Raw genomic sequence first — 25380 nt, forward strand, 5'->3', positions numbered from 1 at the left:
GCTTGCTTTTTTTTTGCCAAATACGTATTAACCAAGTTTAGCATTTTGTTCTTCCATCATATTTAAAACATTTTCTTTTTTTAAAAATATTTTCCTCATATTTTAATGGTTTAATCAAACTTGTAGGGTCATTTAAAACAAATATACCCTCTGGACATCACTTTCGGCCACTACTGTATGTGTACAGTATAGCATTCAAGACAATCTGATATTTAGGAGACAATGCTTTGACTGTGTCTTTCCCGTATGTATGGACCTCTGTTATCATCTGACTCTTGGTCCAAGGTGTTTGAACCCGCCCCCTTCAATAAAGAAACATGTTGTACAACTCCTTCAGATGAGTCCCACACAAATAAGTACACACCTGGGAGAGACAACAGGGAGGGGCCACATACTACCTCAAAAGTGGATCTTTATTTTGTAAAAGGAGGGACAATAAGAGGAAGTCAATCTCAGACTGACAAGAGTGAAGAGAAAGACACCTTTTGATGATAGGAGCTTAGAAACGCCAGGATTCAGGATTGACTGCATAGTTACATCATCAATTAGAGCTAATTAATGCAATAGGCATCAAAAAACGTCTGCTATGGCGCTTCTACGACAGTGTGCACTTCTTCTAGCATTATTGATCGTTTTCAGTACACCATGCAAGGCTGCAGCATTAGAAGTAGATATTGCAGAAGTAGGCTCTAACTATTCTTCAAAGTCAACAGACACTGAAACTTCAACCAACGTTACCACTCCGACCATCACTACATTACCTATTGTCATCTGGAAATGGCATCATGTAGAAACTCCATACCTGGTGGCCCTATGGATATTGACCTGCTGGCTCTGTAAATTAGGTAAGCTGAGCTCATTACTGCACTGATACAATATTAGTATATTACAAATAGCAAAGGAAAATAAGAATCCACCGTAATCATTTTTGTCTGCATATACAATTTGACTCTGAAAATCCAACTTGAGGAATGCTGTTTAAGCTAAGGTTTGCTCAATTGTTCAGTAAAGATAAAGTTAAAGAAAGTTTTACAGTATTCTTTGGGAACATTCTTTCCCGGATAATGCGGATATTTCATGTTATTACTGTTCGCCCATTGAGTTTTTAATTCAGATAATTTAGAAGGGAAATGTACTCCCACTGAATGCCATTATAGTACCACTGAATGTGCACATCTGGCAGCTTATTGTCAAATGGGAATCAAATAGGTTATCTGATATCTTTAATATCAGATTACAGATTACCATACTTAAAGCCCATACAACGTGATAACAAAAATCATAGTAATTTTACATCAGATGAAGGCTCCACAAATTAAATGAATGCAGATTTGACAAATACAATACAAGCAGTTTTAAACTGATTTAATACTTTAATGCAGTAACTAACAAATCACTTTTACGGATTGTGTTTTTACTTTTGTTAATGGTAATTAAATGAAAAAAAAAATGGTAATGTTGAGAAAACAAAGGGGTGAGCTTCAGCTTTTGTCTTTCGACATGAATTCACAATGAAACCTGGCACAGCTCAAAGACACAATGGAGCATGTATTCTCATAGTAATAGGGAAGGTCTGAAGTTTTTACAGCGTTTGCGCTCCTCCATCCTCTTCTCACTTATCAGGCTATTTGTTTTTCTATAAAATGCTGCCACAAAGATAAAGCACAACGAATAAAGCTTGCTGGCTTCTTGATATTTTTCTCTTATAAAAGTTAGACATATTAGGATGGTTCAGAAGGTGGATTTCTTCAAACTGATTTCTTCAAACAGTTACTCAGGAATCAGTTTAAAAAAAAAAGTATGCCTGCCACTTAGGCTTCATGGAGGAACTGTAGACTAATACAAATTGAATTCCCTGAGACTCATTTTTACATTCATGTTTTTTTAGTGATTGAGTATGTGTGTTGTACTTTTTGTTTTTGATGAACCCAGAAGCACGCAACACAAACAAAGTGCCACTATAGAGCTCCACTGAATGGGTGTTAAACCAGGTGTAGAAGTAGGCGTGGATGGTATTAAGCGATTTTAATGGCAGCCATTTAATAGAGCCTTGTCGAAACATAACTCTACAAAGAACTGGGTGAAGATTTTGCTTTTGATACTGGCATAAAATGACAGCAAAGGACCAGAGATTTTCAAGTGTGAAAAAATGACATCAAAATCGTATAGATTTAAAAGGAGACCAAATGGACAAATTAGCGAAAAATACAAAGAGCACGGTGTTATGAAGTGATGAGTCAAGGTTAAATATAAGCGAGACAAGCAAAATGTTTTAGAGACAGAAAAGAGAAGTGTTATAGTATTTAAGAATATTTTAACTTTCTCAACAACAAAAATAGAATAAACTGCTAAAGAAAACACGGCAATACATTTTTTTTAAATCACACAAACTACAACTTTACAATTGTAATACATTTCACAAAAATAAATGATGACTTACAGAACAGTCCATTTATCTTTAGTTTCACAAACTCAACTGTAAAATGTTTGCTATATAGGCCAATGATAGGATAAAACACACAATATTGACTGCTAAAGCCACGTATTGTAATGTCTTCAATAATTAAATTATTTTTGTTTTGTTTAGGCAAATGACGATTTTTGTGATTAACTCCGAATTGATTAATTAATTGTGCATATTGTGTAATAAATTAGATTAATATGTTTCATAAATTGACAGCACTAATTCTAACTCAAAACATAATATTAAAGTCTGAAGGTGAGTGATATTTCTTCAAGTTTCATGTCAATGTGACCTGCAGTTTTATGTTCAAATTCTGCATGTGGATCCAATGTTCATAAACTCACATAGACTCATGGTAATTGCCTGTTGGCAAGGAGCAAATGAAGTATATAATTCAGATTTAGTTCCAGGACATGATCTGCAACACAGCATTGGCAGTCATTGGTAAAGCTGGAGTTGAAACAATACCTTACTGCTAGTTAATTATGTACTACATTAAATAATTAATGGCTCACCTGAATCTTTGACTTTCCTCAAAGGCACAGTCTCAGGTCAGCTTTAGTGCATGATATTGAAAATAAGTCTATGTTTTTTTCTATTACTGCAATATTCTAAAGTATAATGCTCATTTTTAGATTATAAATGGCTGTAAACCAGACTAACTTTAACACAGACACAACTAACAAAAAAAAGCTAAAAGACTAAAACATAAAAAAATACCAAATTATATAGTGTATTTATAAGAGTTGTCTTACAGAAAATCAGAGCAGTTTTAACTTCATGTTGTCATTAATACGGTCTCTACAAACTAACTAACTAAATCATTTGTTATGTGAGGGTCTGGCTCGCAATTTTCTCAATCTGTCCTGATCACCCCATCATTTCCTGTATTATAACAGTGACAAGGCACAAATATACCTGCCCTTTCAATTATTAAAATCCTTGTTTACAGTTAATAATTGCATATAAATTTGAGGGTAAGAGAGGATTATGGCATTTAAAAAGATAGTAAATGTGTCCCTTAGTTGAAGTGTGCCGTGCGACAATTGCAGCATGCGTCAAAGAGGCAGCATAAATGTATTCATAATCACAGGACATGATGTATCACGTACTCTTAAATGTTGACCATTGATTCGCAAATTCAAATTCTGGTGCTGTCGAGCCGGTATGAGGGCTGCATGCTCACCGTACAGGTTGACAATGATTCGAGACATTGAGAAAGAACTGCATCAATCATTACTTCAGATTTCCATAAAAGATGCACGCTACTATTTTAGTATTCACAATTGTTAAATCATTTTAGCGCACTCGTAAAAACATCAAGTCAAGGTCACCCACGGCATAATGGATGTGAACGCCCCCCTGAAGCTGTAACTTTCCTGACTATTTATAACAATGGGTGTATTTAGTAGTTACAGAAACATATACAAGAGAGGGGTCAACAAGGTGCAGAACAGTTTACTAGTATAAGCCAGATCTGTTTAGTAAGCATTATACCGCCCTTATTGCCTAAAGTCGACGGGATTTAAACTTTGCAACTACTCCAGAAACAATATTCCACATAAAGTGAAGTGACATGCTCTTTCCATTGTGGAAGAGAAGATACAAGCAATCCATGAGACATGGTGCACAATATAGAAAATATCTTTAGCCTCATATTAAGTAACCTACCTTAAACATTGAGCAGGATGAGCTCTCCATCTGCCTCTATCTTCTGTCCTGTGGAAGAAGATGAAACACCAATCAGTGGCACAGCTTCACAAAGTGAGCTTAATATGCTGTAGTGATTTATGGTCTTAAATATTTAAATATTTAGTATTAAATATGTTCGCCTGCTGATCACTACAATGCTTAAAAGTTGTTTCTTCAACTATAGGTAATTTTGGCCCTGTGGACTTTTTTAATTTTTATACATTTATATTGTTATTCTTTTGAACTTTATATTCATCAAGGAATCCTGAAAAGAATGATTCACAGTTCCCACAAAAATATTATGCAGCCCAACATTTTGAAGAATCATGTGACACTGAAGACTGGAGTAATGGCTGCTGAAAATTCAGCTCGTCCTCACCCGTTTCTCTATCTCTTCTCTCTTTTCTAGTGTGTGAACTAAACCATAGTTTCACCAGTGTGATCCCGGAGAGCGGTCTTCTCATCATGATGGGCTTTATTTTGGGAGGAATCGTCTGGGGAGCAGACCAGGCGCAGACTTTCAAACTGCTCCCCGTCAATTTCTTCTACTACTTGCTGCCCCAGATCGTCTTGGATGCAAGTTACTGCATGCCAAACAAACTATTCTTCAGCAACCTGGGTGCCATTCTTGTCCATGCCGTTATTGGAACGTGTTGGAATGCGGGCACAGTGGGCGTCGCTTTATGGGCTTGCTATGAGTGGGGTGCAATGGGTAAATATGAGATTGCCACCATAGGAATAAATAAAATATGTCAAAACAGAAAACTGTTATTTTAAATTGTAATAATATTTCACAATATTACTGTTTTTTTTATCAAATAAGTTAATAAATGCAGCCTTAGTTAAAAGAAGATTTGAACAATTTGGCTTACCCTCAGGGACCCTGAACATCGGCCCTCTGCAGTTCCTGTTGTTTGGTGCTCTGATGTCCGCCGTGGACCCGGTGGCTGTCATTGCCGTGTTTGAGGAAGTGCATGTGAATGAAGTGCTCTACATCCTGGTGTTTGGAGAGTCACTGCTCAATGATGGCGTCACAGTGGTGAGTCTTAGTTTTTCTCAACAACTCTAAATGTCACAGCTCCCTTTTTGAGTAACCATGACCTGTTCGTTTAGAAATGTACTTGACTGTCAAGAGTCTATTTGATGGCTATTGCATCCATGTAATATAACGCCTCTCTCTCGTTCTCTCGGTCACAGGTGCTTTATAATGTGTTCGATGCTTTTGTGTCTCTGGGCGGCCCAAAGATCAATGCTGAAGAGATCATCAAAGGAATAAGTATGGACACAGACCTTGGGGTCCAAAACTCTCTGATCCCTAGTGAAAATGCTTCTTTATTCTGCTGTTCCCTAATAAACATCTTATCGTGGCTTTTTATTTTATTTAAAAAAATGTATGCAGTGTTACTTTAGGACTTTAAACTGAACGTAAATGAGAAATGTTGCTGAAATTAAATTAAATGAAGTTTTTGTATTTTGTTATATTTCAGTGTATGCTTATTTTATTTCAAGTAATGAATGTTTTTTTATGGTTTAAGTTTCCATTTTAGTTTATGATAATAACTCTGATTGATACCCCCTCGCAACACACCTTTTTGCTCTCCTAGTTTCGTTCTTTGTGGTGGCATTTGGAGGCTCGTTTCTTGGCGTTGTGTTTGCCATTCTGATATCCATGCTGACCAGGGTCACCAAGAACGTCCAGGTCATCGAGGCCGGCTTCATCATTGTGCTTGGCTACCTGTCTTACTTGACAGCGGAGATGCTCTCCCTCTCTGCTATACTTTCGTAAGGAACTCAATGCTTTCCTGATAAATGCAGATAAATAAATACATTATAAAATAGTAAATGAATGTAAACAATTCCTAATAGGGTTTACAATAATTTGACTGTGGATTTGTGCATGACAGGATCACTTTCTGTGGTGTCTGCTGTCAGAAGTATATCAACGCCAACATGGATGAGAAATCGGTCACGACGTTACGTTATACTCTGAAGGTGATGGCCAACGGCTCTGAGACCATGATCTTTGTCTTCCTGGGAGTTTCGGCCATTGATAGAAACATCTGGGTTTGGAACACTGGCTTCATCCTCCTTACAATCCTCTTCATCATTGTATTCAGGTTCATGGGTGAGACATAAATTCCTTGTAAACTCTGCCTAAAACTTTATTGTAAGTATTTTGATGAAAACTGATGTTTTAACTTCTTTTTTGACAGTTTTTATAAATCTTTTTATAAACAGGTGTTTTCTTCCTCAACTGGCTCTTAAATAAGACTCGACTGATTCCTATTGACATAACTGACCAGATTGTAATGAGCTACGGTGGTCTTCGAGGAGCAGTGGCATATGGACTCGCAGCTATTTTGGATGAGAAAAAGATCCCAGAGAAGAATTTGATGCTTGGTACAACGCTCATTGTGGTGTATTTCACAGTCGTTCTTCAGGTACGTCCCTTCAACCACTTGTTCTGACTGTAGATGGTTTCCCACTGCCATTGCCATCACTCAAATTCATAAGGCCTGCAAGAAAATGATAAAAGTGGGCTTTTTGTGATGTTCCCAGTGGTCCCCATCTGACATCAGACTTGGATTAACTAACTTGTAGTCATTGTGTGTGTGTTTTTTTTAGGGAATCACCATGAAACCATTTGTTCAGTGGCTGAAGGTTAAAAAGGCAACTATATCAGATCTGACACTCAATGGAAAAATAAACAACAGGGTAAGCAACTGTAATGACACATACTGTATCCCTCTACTGCATGATCAGCATCTTATATATACAACATTTTAGTTCTCTTTTAACATAGGCTCCATTTTTTTTTTAAACCTAAAAAGCTAAGTTTACATCAAAACCTGTCATATGTTGCATATATGCAATATGCATATAAATAATTGAATCAAGTAATAATTATATGAAATAGTGTGAAAAGTCATATTGATAAAATAATAATAATAATGTGACCTTACCTCACTGCTATACTGACAAAACTCCTACAGGATTACATAAAATAGTAGTGTACGCTATATAGGAGAGTATGGTAGATTGGGGTAAGTTGTCCCCTGGGGCCCCCGGTCTTACCTCCCTTTTAATTTTTAACATTTTGTGCTATAACAACTAAATTAGCGATGTGTCTTTATTTCCTATTATAATGCATTAGCTGATGCATCATCATCATCATAACAACTAAATTAGCAATGTGTCTATTTATTTCCTATTATAATGTATTAGCTGATGCATCATCATCATGCACATGCTAAACTTGTATCTTAAAGTCGGCATGAAATCAAAATTGACCCTATTTACTTTGTTAGCGGATATTACTAGTCTTGTGGTGAACAATTAATCCGTGCAAGTTAATACATGGGAAAAAATTGTTTGCCGAAGTTATCTTTAATCAAAGTTTGAAAAGTTACTTCCGGGTCTGGAATGGCGTTCTTTTCTGATGACATAGGCTTGACGGCTTGGGTTGGTTAAACGCTTAACCACTCCCCTCGAACAGTTACTCTGCTATGGGCGAGAGATGGAGAGGAGGAGCGCTGAAGTAAAACCCTGCCCTCTGTTCAATATTCCCTTTCACTCGGAAATGCGTCACAACACTTGAGAAAAGTCTTTAGCATTAAGTAATATAGAAATTAATGAGTTTTCACTTCAGATTTTACTAGGAGGAGGTAACAAACAATCAAGAGTATATAATGAGTTATTTATATTTTTAAAGGAAACAGGATTAAATAATAGGATGTAATTTTTTTTTTTTTTTTTTTGTAAGAGTAGACTTAGATTAGACTTCCTTTCTTAGGCACTTCACACTCCAGTCCAGTAGGTGGCGGGAATGCACCTTCAAAGTTGGTATGCCAACCGCCATAAAACCCCAGAAGAAGAAGAAGAAGAAAAGTCGTTTGCAACTTCCGGTTCACGCGGACTTTAATCTTTAATATTTATGAAAAGTAAAACCACATAAGGGGGGCATCTTACCGCAAATGATTCATATGAATTACCTGGCTCATTCATATGATATGAATGCGCCAGGTAATAATTGAGTGCTGTCACTATAAACCTGTTGTCACCTCACCTGAATATGTCTTCGTGTTGGATGTCTTTGACAGTGAAAGCAGCTTTCCTTTCGAGTGAATATTCAGATGTTCAGGTCCAATGAACATTCGCAAACTTACGTGGGTGAAAATACAGCTCTCAAGCTGTGGTTAGGTAGAAGCATATAGTTCTTGTTATATGACACGTGGACTTAAATAGATCATGCTCCTGGGCACAATAAACAACACAACATTCAGTACATTATATATAGTTCATTCTATTTAAATATATGAACATTATAATCTATATAGCGTGTCACCAATTAGCTCCTTTTTTGAAAAAAAAATGCCAAGAGAAGTTACTTCAGATGGACCATGACCAGCATGACGTATGAGGGAACCCGCTATGAATCATACTCAAATAAAGCAAAATGACATGGAAGTAGTGAAGTCATTAGGTCCCATGTTCGCTACAGCAGTAGCCTATGTCGGAAATCTCGAAAAGATCCAATTAACAGACTTATTACGCCACCAGCTGCGGTGACATCCTTTTTTAACCATGTGGTGCAAATAGAGGGTTCAAACGACAGAGGTGCGAACATACGATTTCGGGAAAAAGCCATGGCTAATTGGTAAGTTTCTCCAACGATGAATGCATTAGGTAGTTACCAGTTAATCAGTGAATTGCATTGTTCAGGAAACGCACCCCGAATAAGAAAATTAAACTAATTCATAAACCGATTCAACCGAAAATAAGATTCAAAATAGTAATTAATTTCCAAATTGGACATCGCTGGTTCTGAATCTTATTCTAAATAGCCGACATAGTAAAATTATAGACGGAGTAAAATGTAAAAATATCTGCAAATGACAAAATATTGTAAAGAAAAATGTAAACTGTGCTGTGCTTCTTATAAAACAAAGCTACTTCGACAGCCTTCTGAAAATATATAGGCCTATGATTTTAAAAATAGCTTTTTAAAATAAATTTTGTAAACTAACAATCTACTATAGCCTACATAATAACACAGTGTACAGTTTGCGTCATTATGGATAGAGTTTATACTGCAAATATGATTAGTGCATGACAGTAGTTAGACTTAAAAGGACAACATCTGTAGTTGTAATTTTCAACATAAAAAAATCAAGTATATCATTGTGTATGTCTCTCTATAGACTTTTGAGCACACACTAACAGCAATGGAGGACATCTGTGGCCGAATGGGAGATAACTGGTGGACCAGACAGTGAGCATTTAACTTTATAATATATATATATTTTATATTCGAGCACTTTTACTCATTTTTTTTTTCTCCTCCCTTTTCTTAGTTGGAAACATTTTGAAGAAAAGTATGTCTGCTGGCTATTAATGAATAGCGATGCCAGAAAACACAACGACAATATATTTGGTGCCTTCCACAAACTCAATCTTGAGGACGCCAAAAACTATGTGACTGCGGTGAGAGCAAAAACTACTAATTCAGCATAGTACCGTCGATTGTATTAATGTTTAGTTTACTTGCTGAGTGTTCTGTTTCCATTTTTAGATACAGTAACTCATTTTATTTTATTATTATTTCATCAGTAGTACTGAATGATATTAAGAATGTACTCAATAATGTTTTTCACATTTAGGGTGAAAAGAAAGGTTCTTTGGCTTTCATACGAAATGATGACAATGCCTCTGTAGACTTCAAGAAGAAGCTTGCATTAGATTATGCAAATTTTATGCCTGACATGATGTCTGACATGTCAGAATATGACTTTGGCATTGACAATGTTCCAGTGGTCTCTGGCATGTAAGTATTTTATTCTGTATGCGTTCAACATTCCAGCCTCACGGATATCGTTGCCCATTCATCATTGTAGTAGACTATTGAATACAATTCCTCTATGTAAAGAAAAGTGCAAAGGTTTTATGAGTTGAAAACTGCAAAAAAAAATAGATGGCTAAGTGTTCTGCTTCTTTCAATCTAGGAAGAACCAGATTCCATCTGTATCCCTTGATATCCATGAGCAAGACAGGAAGAGCATGCCTGATGACCTCAATGCCCATCATCTACTAGAGCAGCACCTGTACAAGAGCAGAAGATTTGTAAGAATTGTCCTGCTCACACAACATGATTCCCTTTTTTAAAATGGAGTATTGTTTCCTTATCAATATTTGGATCAATATGTCTGCCTAGTGGAAACACTCATCCGAATCTCATTCCATCCGAATCAATCCATGTCTCCCGTTTTTGAACAGAACCGTCCCACGTACAGTCGCAGTCACTACAAATCCTCAGAGAATCCAGACGAAATGCAGGAGATCTTCCAGAGAACCATGAGAAGCCGTCTTGAGTCCTTCAAATCAGCTAAGATGGGTGTCAACCCTGCTAAGAAACTCTCCAAACATCCCAAGAAGGATTCGTCTCATAAGGTATTAGACTTTAATGTCCTGCTGTCTGCCTTTGGTTAAGGATTTTTTTGAATTGGAGTTAAATACAGGTTTAATGTAGAGTTAAATGTAAATGCAGGTTTTCACAGATTTTTTTTTTTTACATCTTACATTATGACTGTTTTCCGGGAGAAAAAAAAACATGACAACATGCTAAAAATGCTGTGGACTTGTTAATTAATTTTTTTTGTTCATAATTGTTTGTTTAGCCTAATGGAAAGCCAGCGGACCCAAACAGAACCTATCCATATGGAGATGAAGGTATATTTCTATATTTGATATATAGCTACAGTATCACGTATACATCACTATTTAGTTTTTGTATTTAGCTTACTTTATTCTGAGGGTATGATTATTTCAGTATTAATTGATGAAAATGATTTTGTCTTGTCCTATCAGATTTTGAGTATTCTGCAGACAGCGCCTCTAGTAGTGAGATTGCTGGTCATTTTCCCAGGAGAAGCACAAACGCACCTGGAGGTAAGAACAATTTTGTGTAACATACTGACTTTACGTGATGCTTAAATATCATAGTGTGGTGGCACGGTGGACCAGTACGTAAGGTTAGGTGGATTTGGTATGTTTCATTGGCCGTAGAAGTGTGTGTGTGAGACTTGTGAGTGTGTCCCATGGTGTAAAACCTGTGCCAAATCCAATGTGTGTGTGTGGATCATTCTGATGATGTGGACTCTGCAAAATGAGCGGGACTCATATATATATATATATATATATATATATATATATATATATATTTATATACGATTTAATCTTACATAAAGTTTGCAAGTGAGTAGAAAAAAAAGGTTTTAGAGGGTTGTTTCCATGGTGTCTCATTTCAACATCATAATTATTCTAATTACTGCAGCTGGTGTAGATAATCCAGCATTCATACCCGAGGTGGACACCTCTGCACCAATGCGAAACCCACCCTGGCAAACAGAGCCCGGGAACAACACGGCTGTGGCACCATCCCAGAGACTGCCCTGGACGCCCACCAACCTGAGACATCTAGCACCGCTGAGAAGAAGTGCCCGCTCCGCAGACTCCATCGCAATGGCTGATGCTTCAGTTGATGAGGAGGCACCTGAGGAAAAGCCCGGAAAACATAATACTAGATTGTAATCTGATATATTTTCATTCACCAACATTAACCTGCCAAAAAAGTGATTAGATTAATCCTTTCATTTTAGACTGTTATTATGTCATGAGCCCAGAGATTAGCAAATCATAGTGTTGAATCATAGCATTCCTCATATATCTTTAAAGATTTATATATATATATATATATACACACACACACATATATATATATATATATATATATATATATATATATATATATATATATATATATATATATATAATATATATATATATAGGCAGCAGTAACTAAAGCAAGTGACTTGAAGTCATGCTGCTATGGCTTTGTTCTCTGAAATGTTTTACCTAGTTATATATAATTAAAAAAAAAAATCACGAAGAGAATAAATACGTATTTAGCTGAAAAAATTGTCACTGAAGTACTTATGTTAGTGGTTATGGAATGTTCTTGAGGGGTTTCTTTATACAAGCCCACATTTTTGTGGAAGCTATTATTGCACTTTATTATATTTACACCATGCTAGAAAACTTGCAAATCTTTCCTCCAATGTGAAACTCAAAATACAAAACCATTATACTCATCTATACATGTTTTGTCAGAGTGCCAAATCAGAACTGAGTAGCAATTGTTTATCGGTTCTATGTTCAGGTACATCTTGATATTTTTTGACCTTGGACAAGTTGTACATGTTGTATATGGTTATTTATTATTATATGATTATTCTCTGGGTGCTTCTTTGTAGTATCACAATATCTGTTTCTGCATTTCTTTATCTTACAATGATTTATTTTTGAGTTTGACTCAAAGCTATTAATGTTTTATTAGTAGAATGAAGACCATTAAAATGTACGTCGTTAAAAATAATAGTTTAACAGTAACTTATTCATGTACAGTATGAATTTCATGCTTTATGAGAACTGGTGAAATCTGTAACTTGTAATCAGTTAATAGTATCTGATAAAACTTGTATTTGAACTGTAACTCAAATGTTGTTTGAGGAGTTTGAGTAATAAAATGTAATTTGTTACAAATGAGCAAATAAAAAAATGGCAAAGAGCACAAGAACAAAATGATTGTCAGTCCCTTGCATTTAAAGCTGGTTTGAATGATATTCATAATATATTCTGTTATGATTGACATCAGAAGAGAATTGTTGTAGCCTCAAGTGAAAATGTTTGAGTAATGTTTCAATGAAACCGTTTTGAAACTATACATAATATTATGTATACATTGCAGAAAGCATGTTTTGTAAATCATTACACAGAAATAAAAATGTAAAAATCACAGAAGGATTTGAACGAACACACAATACACCAATAAACCCTTAAAACGAACAATTTCCCATAAACCCTCACTTATTAACACACAGCAGAACATAAAGGGACGCATAAACCAAGCAACAAAAATACTATATTTACTCAATTTACAGCAACTATAAAAGTGGAGAGTTATTGTGTCAATGACCTTTGTAGATATACAAAATTGTGAAATAATAATAATACTTTTTATTACATTTTCATTTTACTTTCAATAAGATTCCAATGGGGAGTTGTGTTGTTTTGCCTTTAGCCTTTCCACTTATTTTTCAGTTCAGTAAGTAGTGCAGACGTCATCCCAGGATCTACGATTAAAAGCCAATGAACACACGCATGAGCACGTACCGATCACTTCCCCCTTTTTTTTACGTCACATTCAGACAGGGACAAATAAAGTAAAAGTTTAACTCAAAATGTGTGGAAACTTTTTTTTTAACTGTTCTATACTAGAACCGCCAGAAGTCAGCAATATGATTTCACAATGGTTTATAAACACAAAAAGGGGGGGAAAGAACACTCGTTCTCCTGTGGAACACAAAAGGAGATGTTTGGCAGAAAACCCAAGCTGCTCTATTCCATACAGTACAGGTGGATGGTGAAAGGAATTGATTAAAAGAAAATCATACAGGTTTAGAATGACGCTTAGAATGAGGGTGAGTAAACAGTGATTTATTTTTTATTTTTCATTTTTGGCTGAGCAATCCCTTTTCCAGGCTAACTATTGATTGAAATACTTTAATGAAATGTACTCAACAACTTTCGACTTTCTGTATTACATGTATTTTAGAAAGTCTCACAATGCAATTTTCAATTAACATGTTGTAGAATCTGGACAGAATATTTGCACCAAAATGTGCACTAAAAGTCTTCAACATAACAATGCAGCAGTACGGGCTGTTAAAGTTGGCTGAACACTAACCGGTGTAAAACTTTTCAACGGAAGCAGAAAAGTAATCATCAAAAACGTGACAGAGTAACAGTCCAGTGACGTAGATCTCAGCCCCCTTTCTGTGTAACACATTAAAGGCTGACTAGAGGTTTCAGCCCTACTCTTATTACACTCTTACAGTACTTAGATTGAACCACTGCTCTCACCAGGACCACAAACGCAGAGGCACAACTGATGAAAGCACTACCAAGTCACTTAGAGAGGGATAAACTTTGAAAATGATTGCAGATTTAAAAGAAAAGTAACTAAAAGGGGAAACTGCAATACTTTGTTTCTCCATGGACTTTTCATTTCAGGACAACCAAGCAGAAAAAGCACACTGGGAACCTTTACTTGGACTGGATTGTGAGATTTTGTGAAAGACAATAGTACACACAGTCTGGAGAGCAGAATGATACTGTAAGTGCATCTTTAACAGTCATCCGTTACAATGTCGAACTCCACTTATCTCTGCCTGAGGGCAGTTTTCCTGGTGTGTTTCATTCACACTTTAATCCAAGGACTAAGCGCAGATGCAAATGTGGTCCAGAGTCCCCGTCAACAACTGGAACCGAATCTCACTGGACTTCCAATAGTCACATTTGAATGGCATCATGTTCAGACCCCATACCTGGTGATAATTTGGATATTTGTGGCTGCACTGGCTAAACTATCAGGTATGTATCTTCCCAGGTAACAGGCCAACATTTGGCCAACGCTCTGGCAAGGTTCTCTCAAAGTTATGAACAAATGTTATTCCAGTAACATTAATAGAATGTTTGTTCAGAGTTATCTGGTGTTCTCAAAACTTTAGCACAACAACTTTATTTATACATTGTTCATGCCATATCTCTTTTTCTGAAACATTTTAACTTGATGTCTTTATGTTTTTTTTTTAAATGTTACTTGTTTCAGAACGTCCAGAGGACATTCAAAAGTAACATTTCCATAATGTCTACAAAATTATAAAATGTCTTGCCTTAATGTTCACATAACCGAAAAACACTTTGAACGCTCAGAAAACATGCAGAAATAACATTTTCATTACTTAGTAAAAACAAAATCTTAAAACATATTTTTTTGTTAGATGATTTGAACTATGAAGTAAAAATTGATTGACAGGTAACAAGTAAGAAATAAAATCTGTTGTGTAACATATTTTAAGACTTGCGTACAATATGACTAGACAGTGGTATTCGTCATGAATGAATTAAAGAGTTTGTTCTAAAGTGGATGTCATACTTTAATGAGAGGTTGAATTTCAGTTCAGTTGAGTTCTGAGAAAGGAAGATGATCTCTTGATGAATACCTTGTACTAGGAAGTATAGAAATAATACGGTGTAACTTGACTAGTCCTGCAAAAGCTAAGCGATTCACATGAAATAACGTTTTATGCACATTGCTACTCATGTAACGGGTTTATAATGTAGCATGAGGCTTGTGAATAGTACTGGTATTATTATCCTTCTTCTGTTATCAGTATGGAGGGATATAAACTGTCCACGGATTAAATATGCGTTCTTTCCTTACATGCTGTTAATGTTTGGGATTGATTCTTCTTCCCTGTTCAATCAATATGATCTCAAAAGTGTGGAAGAAAGAGGAAAAAGATTAAATAATATGTGCTGTGCACAATTATATTAGGAAAAAGATAATTTAAAATAAGTACATAAAATACGAATTAAACCCAGACACCAACATAGTGTTGATACAGACGTGGGCCGGATTGCTGTCTGGGAATGGAATTCAATTAAACAGCTTCCAAATACCTGAGTATGAAAATGATAAATAATTTAGTTCAAATGAATCCTGTTAGTTTTACATCTAATTACAGATGATATTCAGCCATTGTCTGAAAATATAGAAACTAAGAAAATTGTAGATGCATATAAAGATCATCTGCCAAATGCATAAAAGCGAATGTAACTGTATAAATTTTACATCATTTTAAATTGCAAAACCATTTAGTTTGGTTACTTTGGGCATGATTCATGATAATGAATTGATTTAAATCTTTTGAATGTAACATTTAAAGCTCACAAAATATACATAAGTACACCATATGAACACTTGGATAATATGAGGAGACTCAAAATACATAAAATAAGTATAATATATATTAACCCAATCCACATCTTGAACATAGTTGACTAAACGTTATTTCAAAGCATTCATTTGAAGCATATAAGGCTTAAAATTTGTCATGACCAAAGCATAAGATCATGAGAATAAACTTCTCATAAAAAATAATATCTGCCATCTGTTCTCTCTTTGTATCTAGTGATTGAACTAAACCACCATGTCACCAGTGTGATCCCAGAGAGTGGAATGCTCATCATCGTGGGCTTTATTTTGGGAGGAATGGTCTGGGGAGCAGACAAGGCGCAGACTTTCAAACTGCTTCCTACCACTTTCTTCTTCTACTTGCTGCCCCAGATCATTTTGGATGCAAGTTACTTTATGCCCAACAAGCTATTTTTCAGCAACCTGGGTGCCATTCTCATTTACGCCATCTTCGGAACCTGCTGGAACGCAGCCACAGTTGGCCTGTCGCTTTGGGGCTGCTATGAGGCCGGAGCGATGGGTAAATTCAATACTGTAATTTCGGCATTCTCACTGTTCTGCTAATCTGCATGTAATTTAATGCACATTGTGTGTCTTTTGCACAGATCAAACCCACATAATTCCTCTTTAAACAAAACAAGGATATACTGTAAAGTTGAGCCTCAAGGGCAAATGCCCTGCATAGTCTGCAATTATCAATTCAGTAGCTTTTATATACACCATTATAGAAAATATTGAATTAATTTGACAATTTCTGTAATCATTAGGTAACTTGGACATCGGTCTCCTGCAGTTCCTGTTGTTTGGTAGTTTAATATCCGCGGTGGACCCAGTGGCTGTGATTGCCGTTTTTGAGGAAGTGCATGTTAATGAAGTGCTCTTTATCTTGGTGTTTGGGGAGTCTCTGCTCAATGATGGCGTCACGGTGGTGAGTATTAATTTCCTAAATCGTTCTAAATGTCAGGTGTATGTTTTGTTGCATTGTGTTTGTTCCTGTCTTGACCTGGTTTCTAGTCTGTGTCAGTGTCATTCAGTTCACCTGTTGCTTGCTATTTAACTCATTTGTCCCTTCGTTTAGTTCTGTTATAAATACTCTCTGTTTTGTTCAGTTTTTTGTCCTGTCTCGTTATTGTTTCTGTAAGTGGTTGTTTTCTGAGTTTCCCCTGCCTGTTTACTGAGTGTTTGGATGAAAAGAGTATTTTCTTAGAATTCTCCTCCATCATGCGCTTCCAACAGCCACCCGTGACAGAAGCTTTTTTCCAAGGCACGTCTTCTTGTGACCAGACCCAGGGAAGATTTTTCCGCGTTTGTGGAGTGGGTGCTGGTCAATAACTGATCAGCTTTCACCATCGTCCCCGAGGAGCCCACCAGCCCCACTCCACCTGACCCAGAGGCCAGTCAGCCATCACCCAAACAGACGGAGCTGAAGCTGAACTCCACCGCAGACACGGAGCCAGCGTCTGCCGCAGAGAACGTGCCAGGAAACAAAGCTGAGCCAAATACCGCCCCGGAGCCTCAGCCCAACAATGCGTCTGGCCAGGTACGCGAGTAGACAACAACACCCATCCCCGAGGGAGTTCTGGTGGAATTCGAGGGCATGGATGGAAGCCCATTGTGGTGAATGTGCTGAGCCTGGCCTCTGGGAATCTAATGTAGGATTTTGGAGAGGTAATTCCCCTGTTTCTCTCGTCCCCTTTGATCCGGCCCAGCCCAGAGTTTCCTGTGTCTCCCTAGTTTCCTGTTTCTCCCAAATTGATTGTGTCTCCCGAGTTTCCTGTGTCTCCCGAGTGTCCTGTGTCTCCCGAGTTTCCTGAATGCCCACCCAGCCTCCCTCGGGGCCCATCTTGCCCCACTCCTATACCAGAGCCAGCCAATTCCCCAGCTTCGCCTTGGCACGAGGATCCCCTTTCTCCGCCTCCAGCCAGAGAGCCCTGGACTTCACCTCGGTCCTCCAACCCATCGGCTCCACTTTGGCTCAATGCTTCCTCAACTCCACCATGGCCCGTCATCACACCAGCTCCACCAAGCTCCCTTGTCCACCCGTCTTTGCCTAGGTCAGACGTCACCCTGGTTCCACCGCAGGATTTCAGGCTGCCGGTTGCACCTCTGCCCTCCGTCCCTTCGTCTCCACCGGCCTCCGTCTTCCCTCCGGCTCCAACGTTGTCCTCGGTCCCAGGCGTCTTCCGGATCCCAGCCTCCGCCTCGGTCCGATGAACTGTAAGCTGCGCCTTGGACCTCCGGACCTGCAGTGTCACCCTGGCTCTGTGTATCCTCGGCTCCGTTGGGGTCTCCACCTTGGCCAGCTTTATCGCAGGAGATCGTACCCTCTATCGCCCAAGTCCCCACCATGGCTCCTCTCTCTTGACACTCTGCCCTGGAACATCATGCTGGCTGTGGCCTGGGTCATCATCTGACCCTTCTGCTTCTGGATCCTCCCTCCCTCCATCCACACCCCCCCTGGGTGTTTTGTTTGCCCTGGACAGTTTTTTTTCCTGTCATGTTCCACATCCTTGTCCAGAGATCCCGCCTTCCCTCCTCAGTTATACCTTGTACGGCGTGAAGGCGCGCCTATCCAAAGGGCACACTGTCAGGAGTATGTTTTGTTGCGTTGTGTTTGTTCCTGTTTTAGTAGGATGTTCGTCTAATGTTGTTTAAATGTTATTACTTTGTTTCAAAACGTTCAGAGAACATTCAAAAGTAACATTTGTTACTTAGAAGTGGAATGTTTCCTTAATGAGTGCATTACCAATATATTTTTTTTAAAGTTTTGAACATTCAGAAAACATTTAGAAATAACGGTGTAATAACTTGTAGGGAACATTAGCAAAAAAAAATTAATGTCATGTTTTTTTTTTTGTCTTTCTTTTGTAGGTGCTTTACAATGTATTTGATGCTTTTGTTGCTCTTGGAGGACCAAGGATTGACGCCACAGAGATTTTTAAGGGCATATGTATGAATACTCAACTCCACCCCTCATACATATTTATGAAAACATAATAATAATCCTTTCATTTAACTTGAAACTTGTTACTGTTCATTTTTGTGATCCAACAGTTTCATTTGTTGTGGTGGCATTTGGAGGCTCGTTTCTTGGCGTTGTGTTTGCCATCCTGCTGTCCCTGCTGACCAGATGCACCAAACATATTCAGATCATCGAAGCCGGCTTTGTCTTTGTGATGGGATACCTGGCTTACCTGACAGCAGAAATGCTCTCTCTCTCTGCTATACTTTCGTAAGAGTCTCTTGAACAATGTAGCCTACCACATACAGAGAATTTGGGAATATACTGTACAACATCAGTACTGCAGGATGTTTCAAGCAATTAATTTAGCTCACGAAAAAAATTGGCTTTCTGTGTCGTCTTCCTGTTTCACAGGATCACTTTCTGTGGTGTCTGCTGTCAAAAATATGTGAACTCCAACATGGACGAGAAATCGGTCACGACGGTTCGTCATGCCATGAAGGTGCTTGCGAATGGCTCCGAAACCATGATCTTTCTATTCTTGGGCATTACAGCCATTGATACAGAGATATGGGTTTGGAACACAGGTTTCATTCTCCTCACTCTCCTCTTCATGTTTATCTACAGGATCATAGGTGAGTTTTTTTCTTTTTAATGAATTAAGCTTGAGATGGAACAAAGAATGATACAACAATTAAAATACAGACAATTATATTTAAAAAAAAACATTCCAAAATAGTCAAGGCATCCTTCCGGGTCTAATGACAGATTTATAGATTTTTTCTATATTTTCAGGTGTTTTCTTGTTTACCTGGATGTTAAACAAGTTCAGATTGGTTCCCATCGAGGTCATTGACCAAGTTGTGATGAGCTACGGTGGCCTGCGGGGGGCAGTAGCATACGGATTAGCAGCCATGTTAGACAAAGAAAAGATTCCAGAGAAGAATCTGATGATTAGTACCACACTCATTGTGGTGTATTTCACTGTCATTATTCAGGTTCAAAACACACCCTCTTATAATAATTATGAGACTCTAAATGGTTAGATATATATATTTTTTTTACTGTCCTGTAGTTCAATAATGTGTGTTGTTTGTTTTAGGGAATCACAATGAAGCCATTGGTCCAGTGGCTCAAGGTCAAAAGAGCAGCTCATTCGGACTTGAAACTTGTTGAGAAAGTGAACAATAGGGTAACTATAACTAATTAAAAAATTAATTAAAAATACATTCGTATTTGTGTACATTCGTCATGTTTTTATTTTATTTTATTATAGTAAATGTAGATCTGAATCCTGTTCATAAATATTATATTTAATATTTAATCTTGAGATAGAACAATAGTGATAGAACAATTAATGCCAACATAATTTATGTATTAGTTGTATTAAATATGATTTCAATGTTTAAATTTAGTTAGAACTGTTTTTTAGATGTGTATGTGTGTGTATATATATATATATATATATATATATATATATATATATATATATATATATATATATATATATATATATATATATATATATATATATATATATAGGTATATATATCATATCATATTTGATAACAAACTAATAAATTATATATATCATTGTTTAAATATGATTTAAATATTAAAATGTAGTTTATTGTTTATTAGTTTATTGTATTTTTTTTTTAAAGATGTGTATTTATATATTTATAAAATCCTATGTATTTTTATTCATTTATTTATTTGTATATGTATATTATTTCTTTTATTTTATGTGTTCATTTTACAAACTAATTGTTCATTTTTACAAACTAATTGTTTTAGAATTATTATTATTTTTGAATTAGTCATGTTTTATGGTTTCTTTGTAGGCATTTGACCACATACTAGCAGCGGTGGAGGACATTTGTGGTCGTATTGGAGATAACTGGTGGACCAGAGGGTATGCTTTCCTCCCTTCTGTGAATAACCTCACATATTTATATGAATTAAATGTGTTCAAATTAAATGTGTCGATACTCTCAGTTGGAACAGGTTTGAGGAGAAGTATATCTGCAGGATATTGATGAAACCTAAGGTCAGAAAAAACAAAGACTACCTCTTTAATATCTTCCACAAACTCAATCTGGAGGACGCTATGAACTACGTCAGTGAGGTGAGATCATAGACTGGCTTCATATTATTGCCTTTTTTTTTCCTTTTTTTTTTTGGTTATCAATAATTTTAATTATGCAATAATTTAATATACAAGCATAGTAGATTGCATTGCAATACACTTTTGCTTCAGTACTGTTACTGTCAACAATAAAGAAGATCATGGAAATGCATGTCACCTCTTTCTTTCTTCATGTAGGGTGAACGCCAAGGTTCTCTGGCCTTCATTCGTAGTGATGAAGCAGCCAACATCGATTTCAAAAAACAATATGATTCAGAATTTGCAGATGTGATGCCTGATATAATGGGTGATATGTCAAATTACGAGTTTGGAATCGAAAATGTTTCAATAACCTCTATTGTGTAAGTGCACTGACTATGTTGAAAACACATTTAAACAATTGCTTAATCAAAATTGATCATAAAACAATTATGACTAATGACGGAGAGGAATAATCAGATCTAGCTACATGTGGGACTAAGAATCTTTGCCAGGGCACAAAGAACTGAAATTTGACTATTAAATTCCTATGGCGAGACGTGGCCATAATAATAAAGATTGTTGTGCCTCTTGTTGATTAGAAAAGACACTATTCCCTCAATATCCCGGGATATCCATGGGCAAGACAGGAAAAATGCGGTGGATGACATCAATGCCCATCATCTTCTACAACAGCACCTGTACAGGAGCAGAAAGCATGTATGTCACTCTTCACCAACACACACACACACGCACACACGCACATGCACACACGCATATAGTTTGCATCTCATTTGGCCTATCTGTTCCTCTCTTTCGGTCCAGCACCGTCACAAATACAGCCGCAGTCACTTCGGCATCAACCAGAGTGAAGACGAGGTGCAGGAGATCTTTCAGAGGACCATGAGGAGCCGCCTCGAGTCCTTCAAATCTGCTAAGATGGGTGTCAACCCTGCTAAAAAGATCACTAAGCACCACAAGAAGGAGCTAACACATCAGGTATTAGACCTCCATGACATCTCTTTCAACCAAATCAGTCAATTATAGGATTGCTCCTCAAACTTTATACATATTTTCAGATGTCTAATGGACACCCAGATGGCAAGGACCATCTATATGGAGATGAAGGTAACAATATTTTATTTATTAGTATCATTTATTAAGACTTAGGACACTGAGAAACTGGCTACACCTGGCAAATCATTTTATTTACATATTTTTTTAAATATATAAATTATACTTTGTATATTATGTATAATATGTACAATGTATTTAAACATTTAAATCATTTAAATCAAATAAATTGTAAAATAATGTATAATATATAAAGAATTTTCATTTAAATAATTATAATATACACATAAATGTAGATATACTAGCCTATATAAATAAATAGATACATAAACTGAACATATTTAAATTGCATATATATTGCTATAATTTTAAATATATGTACTTATTTTCAAATATATGCGCTGGAATATAATAACATTAACTGACTAAATAAACAAATATTAAAAAAGAAAAAGAAAAATCTTAATCTTAGAAAATACAAAACATAAACCTCCGCAACATGACATTCACTCAAGTAAAAGGCACTTTATATAAGCAATGGCATTTTCCACTATTTATTTAATTGGTTATACTTATTTATTAAATTATTCTTCTGTATTTTTTTTCATATATTTATTTAAAAGCATGTTTTTGTCTTTTTAGTTGACAGTGCTGTGGGTAGTGAGACTGGTGCTGTGAATAGTACTTTTATGAGAGAACAATATACATTTGGAGGTAAGAAAAGGGTCTGAACAGATGTTACTTTAAAGACCAATACATCTATACAATAATGTTAACCATTCTAAGCTCTAGAGACCCCGAACATCCGGAGTGTGTCTTTTTTTTTTTTTTTTTTTTTTTTTCATGCTAACATACAACCAGATGTCATTCCAATTTATTTAATTTTGTTTGTAGAGCTAAAGATGAAGGGATTTTTTTCTTTTTTCAAAAAGGCCCTGAAGAAACACATTTGCATAAAAAGTTAAAGTTTTGTTTATGTTTCCTCCATATCTCATTAAAGCTGGCATAGAGAATCCAGCATTCATGCCAGATATGGAGAGTCCTACTCACAGCCCACCCTGGCTAATGGAGACTGAGATGGACATGGCTGTCGCACCCTCCCAGAGGGCACAGAGACGCCTGCCCTGGACGCCCAACAGAATGCGGCGTTTAGCACCCATGAGGATCAGCACCTGCTCCACGGACTCCTTCCTGATGGCTGATGTTTCTTTAACTCTAGAGGAGCACGAGGAACAGCCCCAGGGAGACAATGAGGAAATGTGAGTACACATTCACCTTTTTATCAACACTTATCTGAAAAAAATACAGGTGTATTGTTACTGACCATGTTCATTTCTGTCTACAGACCACCAGTCTTTGAATAGATGCCACAGGACAAGTAGGTGGCATGTCACAAAGCACATCCACAGACTTGACTGTTCCTGTACCGTCTACAGCAGGGGTGGGGAACGTTGGTCCAGGAGGGCCATTGTCCTGCAGAGTTTAGCTCCAACCCTGAACAAAAACTCACCTGATCGTAGCCTTAGGCGGATATTTCACGCCTCTCCGTTTTCAAAAATAACATTGTGCACACCTCAGTTTTCAGAAAAGTGTTCGTTTACACGAACCCGTGTATATGCTGTCAAGAGCATGCCAACTCAGTTTTTCTCAGTTTACATGCAAACGTGCAAACTAAGTTTTCAAAAATCTCCACTCTGGCCGGAGTTTTTAGAAAGAATCGGTTTCAGAGGCGAATTCTCCGTTTGCGTGTAAGCGAAGGACACAAACAAAGGGAAATTTCTCTGTTTTTCAAAATAACCATGTACATGTATAAACGGGGCCTTAGTGATCCTGAAGACATTGATTAGCTTGTTCAGGTGTGTTTGATTAGGGTTGGAACTAAACTCTACAGGAGAGTGGCCCTCCAGGACCAACGTTCCCCACCCATGGTCTAAAGAAAGGGTGTCCAATTCTGCTCATGGAGGGCCACTGTCCCTCAGAGTTCAGATCCAATCCTAATTAAACACACCTGAACCAGTTAAGCAAGGTCTAAGGCTTACTAGAAACTTCCAGACAGGTGTGTTGAGCAAGTTGGAGCTGAACTCTGCAGGACAGTTCGGACACCCCTGGTCTACAGATCACAGTCCAATCTAAACGAGGTGGAAGAGGAGAATTGCTGCAGGAAATCCCACTGAAACTGCCATACGCCGATGAAATTGCATGGGAAAAGAAAAGAAAAGAAAAAAACATGGCACTTTTGCCATTTTCCGGCACTTTTGTAGAATTCATTTAGAATCCATTTAGGGCAATATACTCATGTTGAGTGCATAAAGTAGTAGAAAAAAGAACAGCTTTTCAAGTGTCCTACCTGTGTTGACATATTTCCCATTGAAAAAGGAATTCTTGGCTTTAAAGGGGGTCCTATTATGGTTTTCTTTCTTTAGTGTGTAATGTTGCTGTTTAAGCATGGAAAAAGGCCTGCAAAGTAACAAAATACAAAGTTCACTCCAAAGGGAGTTATTCTCTGAACTCCCTGAAATGCCACGATTTTAGTCTTGAGTTTTATTCCGGGAATGGACACGTCACAATATCCCTAATTTAAATAATACACGCCAAAATCATATGCAAAAAAAAAAAAAAAAAAGGGGGCAAGGCCTAGTTGAGTTGCGTTGCGTTGTTGAAACTTGAGGTTATGGTAAGCTCAAGCTATGGTAAGTGGTTGGCCAATCGCAAAACACTGGTCCAGCCGACCAATCAGAACGCATGCTTTTTGGAAAAGGAGGGGCTTAATTGAGACGGGAACTAAGAGCGCTGCTGCAACAGTGAAATGTGTATTAAAAAAAGAATAATTTAACATTCAAGTATGAAAACCTTCTAGTAGACTCCAAATACAAAATCAAGACTTTGAAACAGGGAATAATAGGTCCCCTTTAAAATAGCCAAAACCCTTCAGTTTACATCATATCATGACATGAACATTATTTGCTTGTTACTTCTAGTCAGTTTTTAAATTCATACTGTATATTTGCTGCTGCAAAGGTATTCTTGTTAACCTTTACTATACTACACTAGACTATAGATGGTCTTAAAGCAAATAAAAACTCTAATTTTGATTTCTTTAGAAAATGGTGAGTGGGGGAAATGTTGAGAAGACGGGGATAGCTATTTTGTCTAATAATGCTGATAGTGAGGGCAAAGCCATTTTGTCTTTCTCAAGATCCACCTTG

The 25380-nt window shown here is 37.0% G+C and overlaps 2 protein-coding genes across 2 annotated transcripts; both read left to right on the plus strand.

Annotated features, from left to right (window-relative positions):
- Window positions 1-373: 373 nt before the first annotated feature.
- slc9a3.2 (solute carrier family 9 member A3, tandem duplicate 2) lies at window positions 374-11946 on the plus strand. The gene is made up of 16 exons (XM_079590630.1): window positions 374-845; window positions 4566-4868; window positions 5035-5195; window positions 5354-5432; window positions 5761-5938; window positions 6061-6281; window positions 6395-6597; window positions 6782-6871; window positions 9358-9428; window positions 9511-9640; window positions 9817-9980; window positions 10159-10276; window positions 10430-10603; window positions 10831-10882; window positions 11021-11101; window positions 11487-11946. Exons 1-16 carry the CDS (start codon window positions 587-589, stop codon window positions 11741-11743), a joined length of 2541 nt encoding a protein of 846 aa, XP_079446756.1. The 5' UTR covers window positions 374-586; the 3' UTR covers window positions 11744-11946.
- A 2472-nt stretch (window positions 11947-14418) lies between these two features.
- Window positions 14419-23437, plus strand: slc9a3.1 (solute carrier family 9 member A3, tandem duplicate 1; the record flags this gene model as incomplete). Its single annotated transcript, XM_079590631.1, has 16 exons — window positions 14419-14644; window positions 16249-16551; window positions 16799-16959; window positions 18903-18981; window positions 19086-19263; window positions 19408-19628; window positions 19789-19991; window positions 20096-20185; window positions 20838-20908; window positions 20992-21121; window positions 21320-21483; window positions 21703-21820; window positions 21926-22099; window positions 22180-22228; window positions 22817-22888; window positions 23175-23437. 16 exons carry the CDS (start codon window positions 14419-14421, stop codon window positions 23435-23437), a joined length of 2502 nt encoding a protein of 833 aa, XP_079446757.1.
- Window positions 23438-25380: the final 1943 nt, after the last annotated feature.

Source organism: Phoxinus phoxinus (genome assembly GCF_949152265.1).
Source record: "Phoxinus phoxinus genome assembly, chromosome: 19".
NCBI lineage: Eukaryota > Metazoa > Chordata > Actinopteri > Cypriniformes > Leuciscidae > Phoxinus > Phoxinus phoxinus.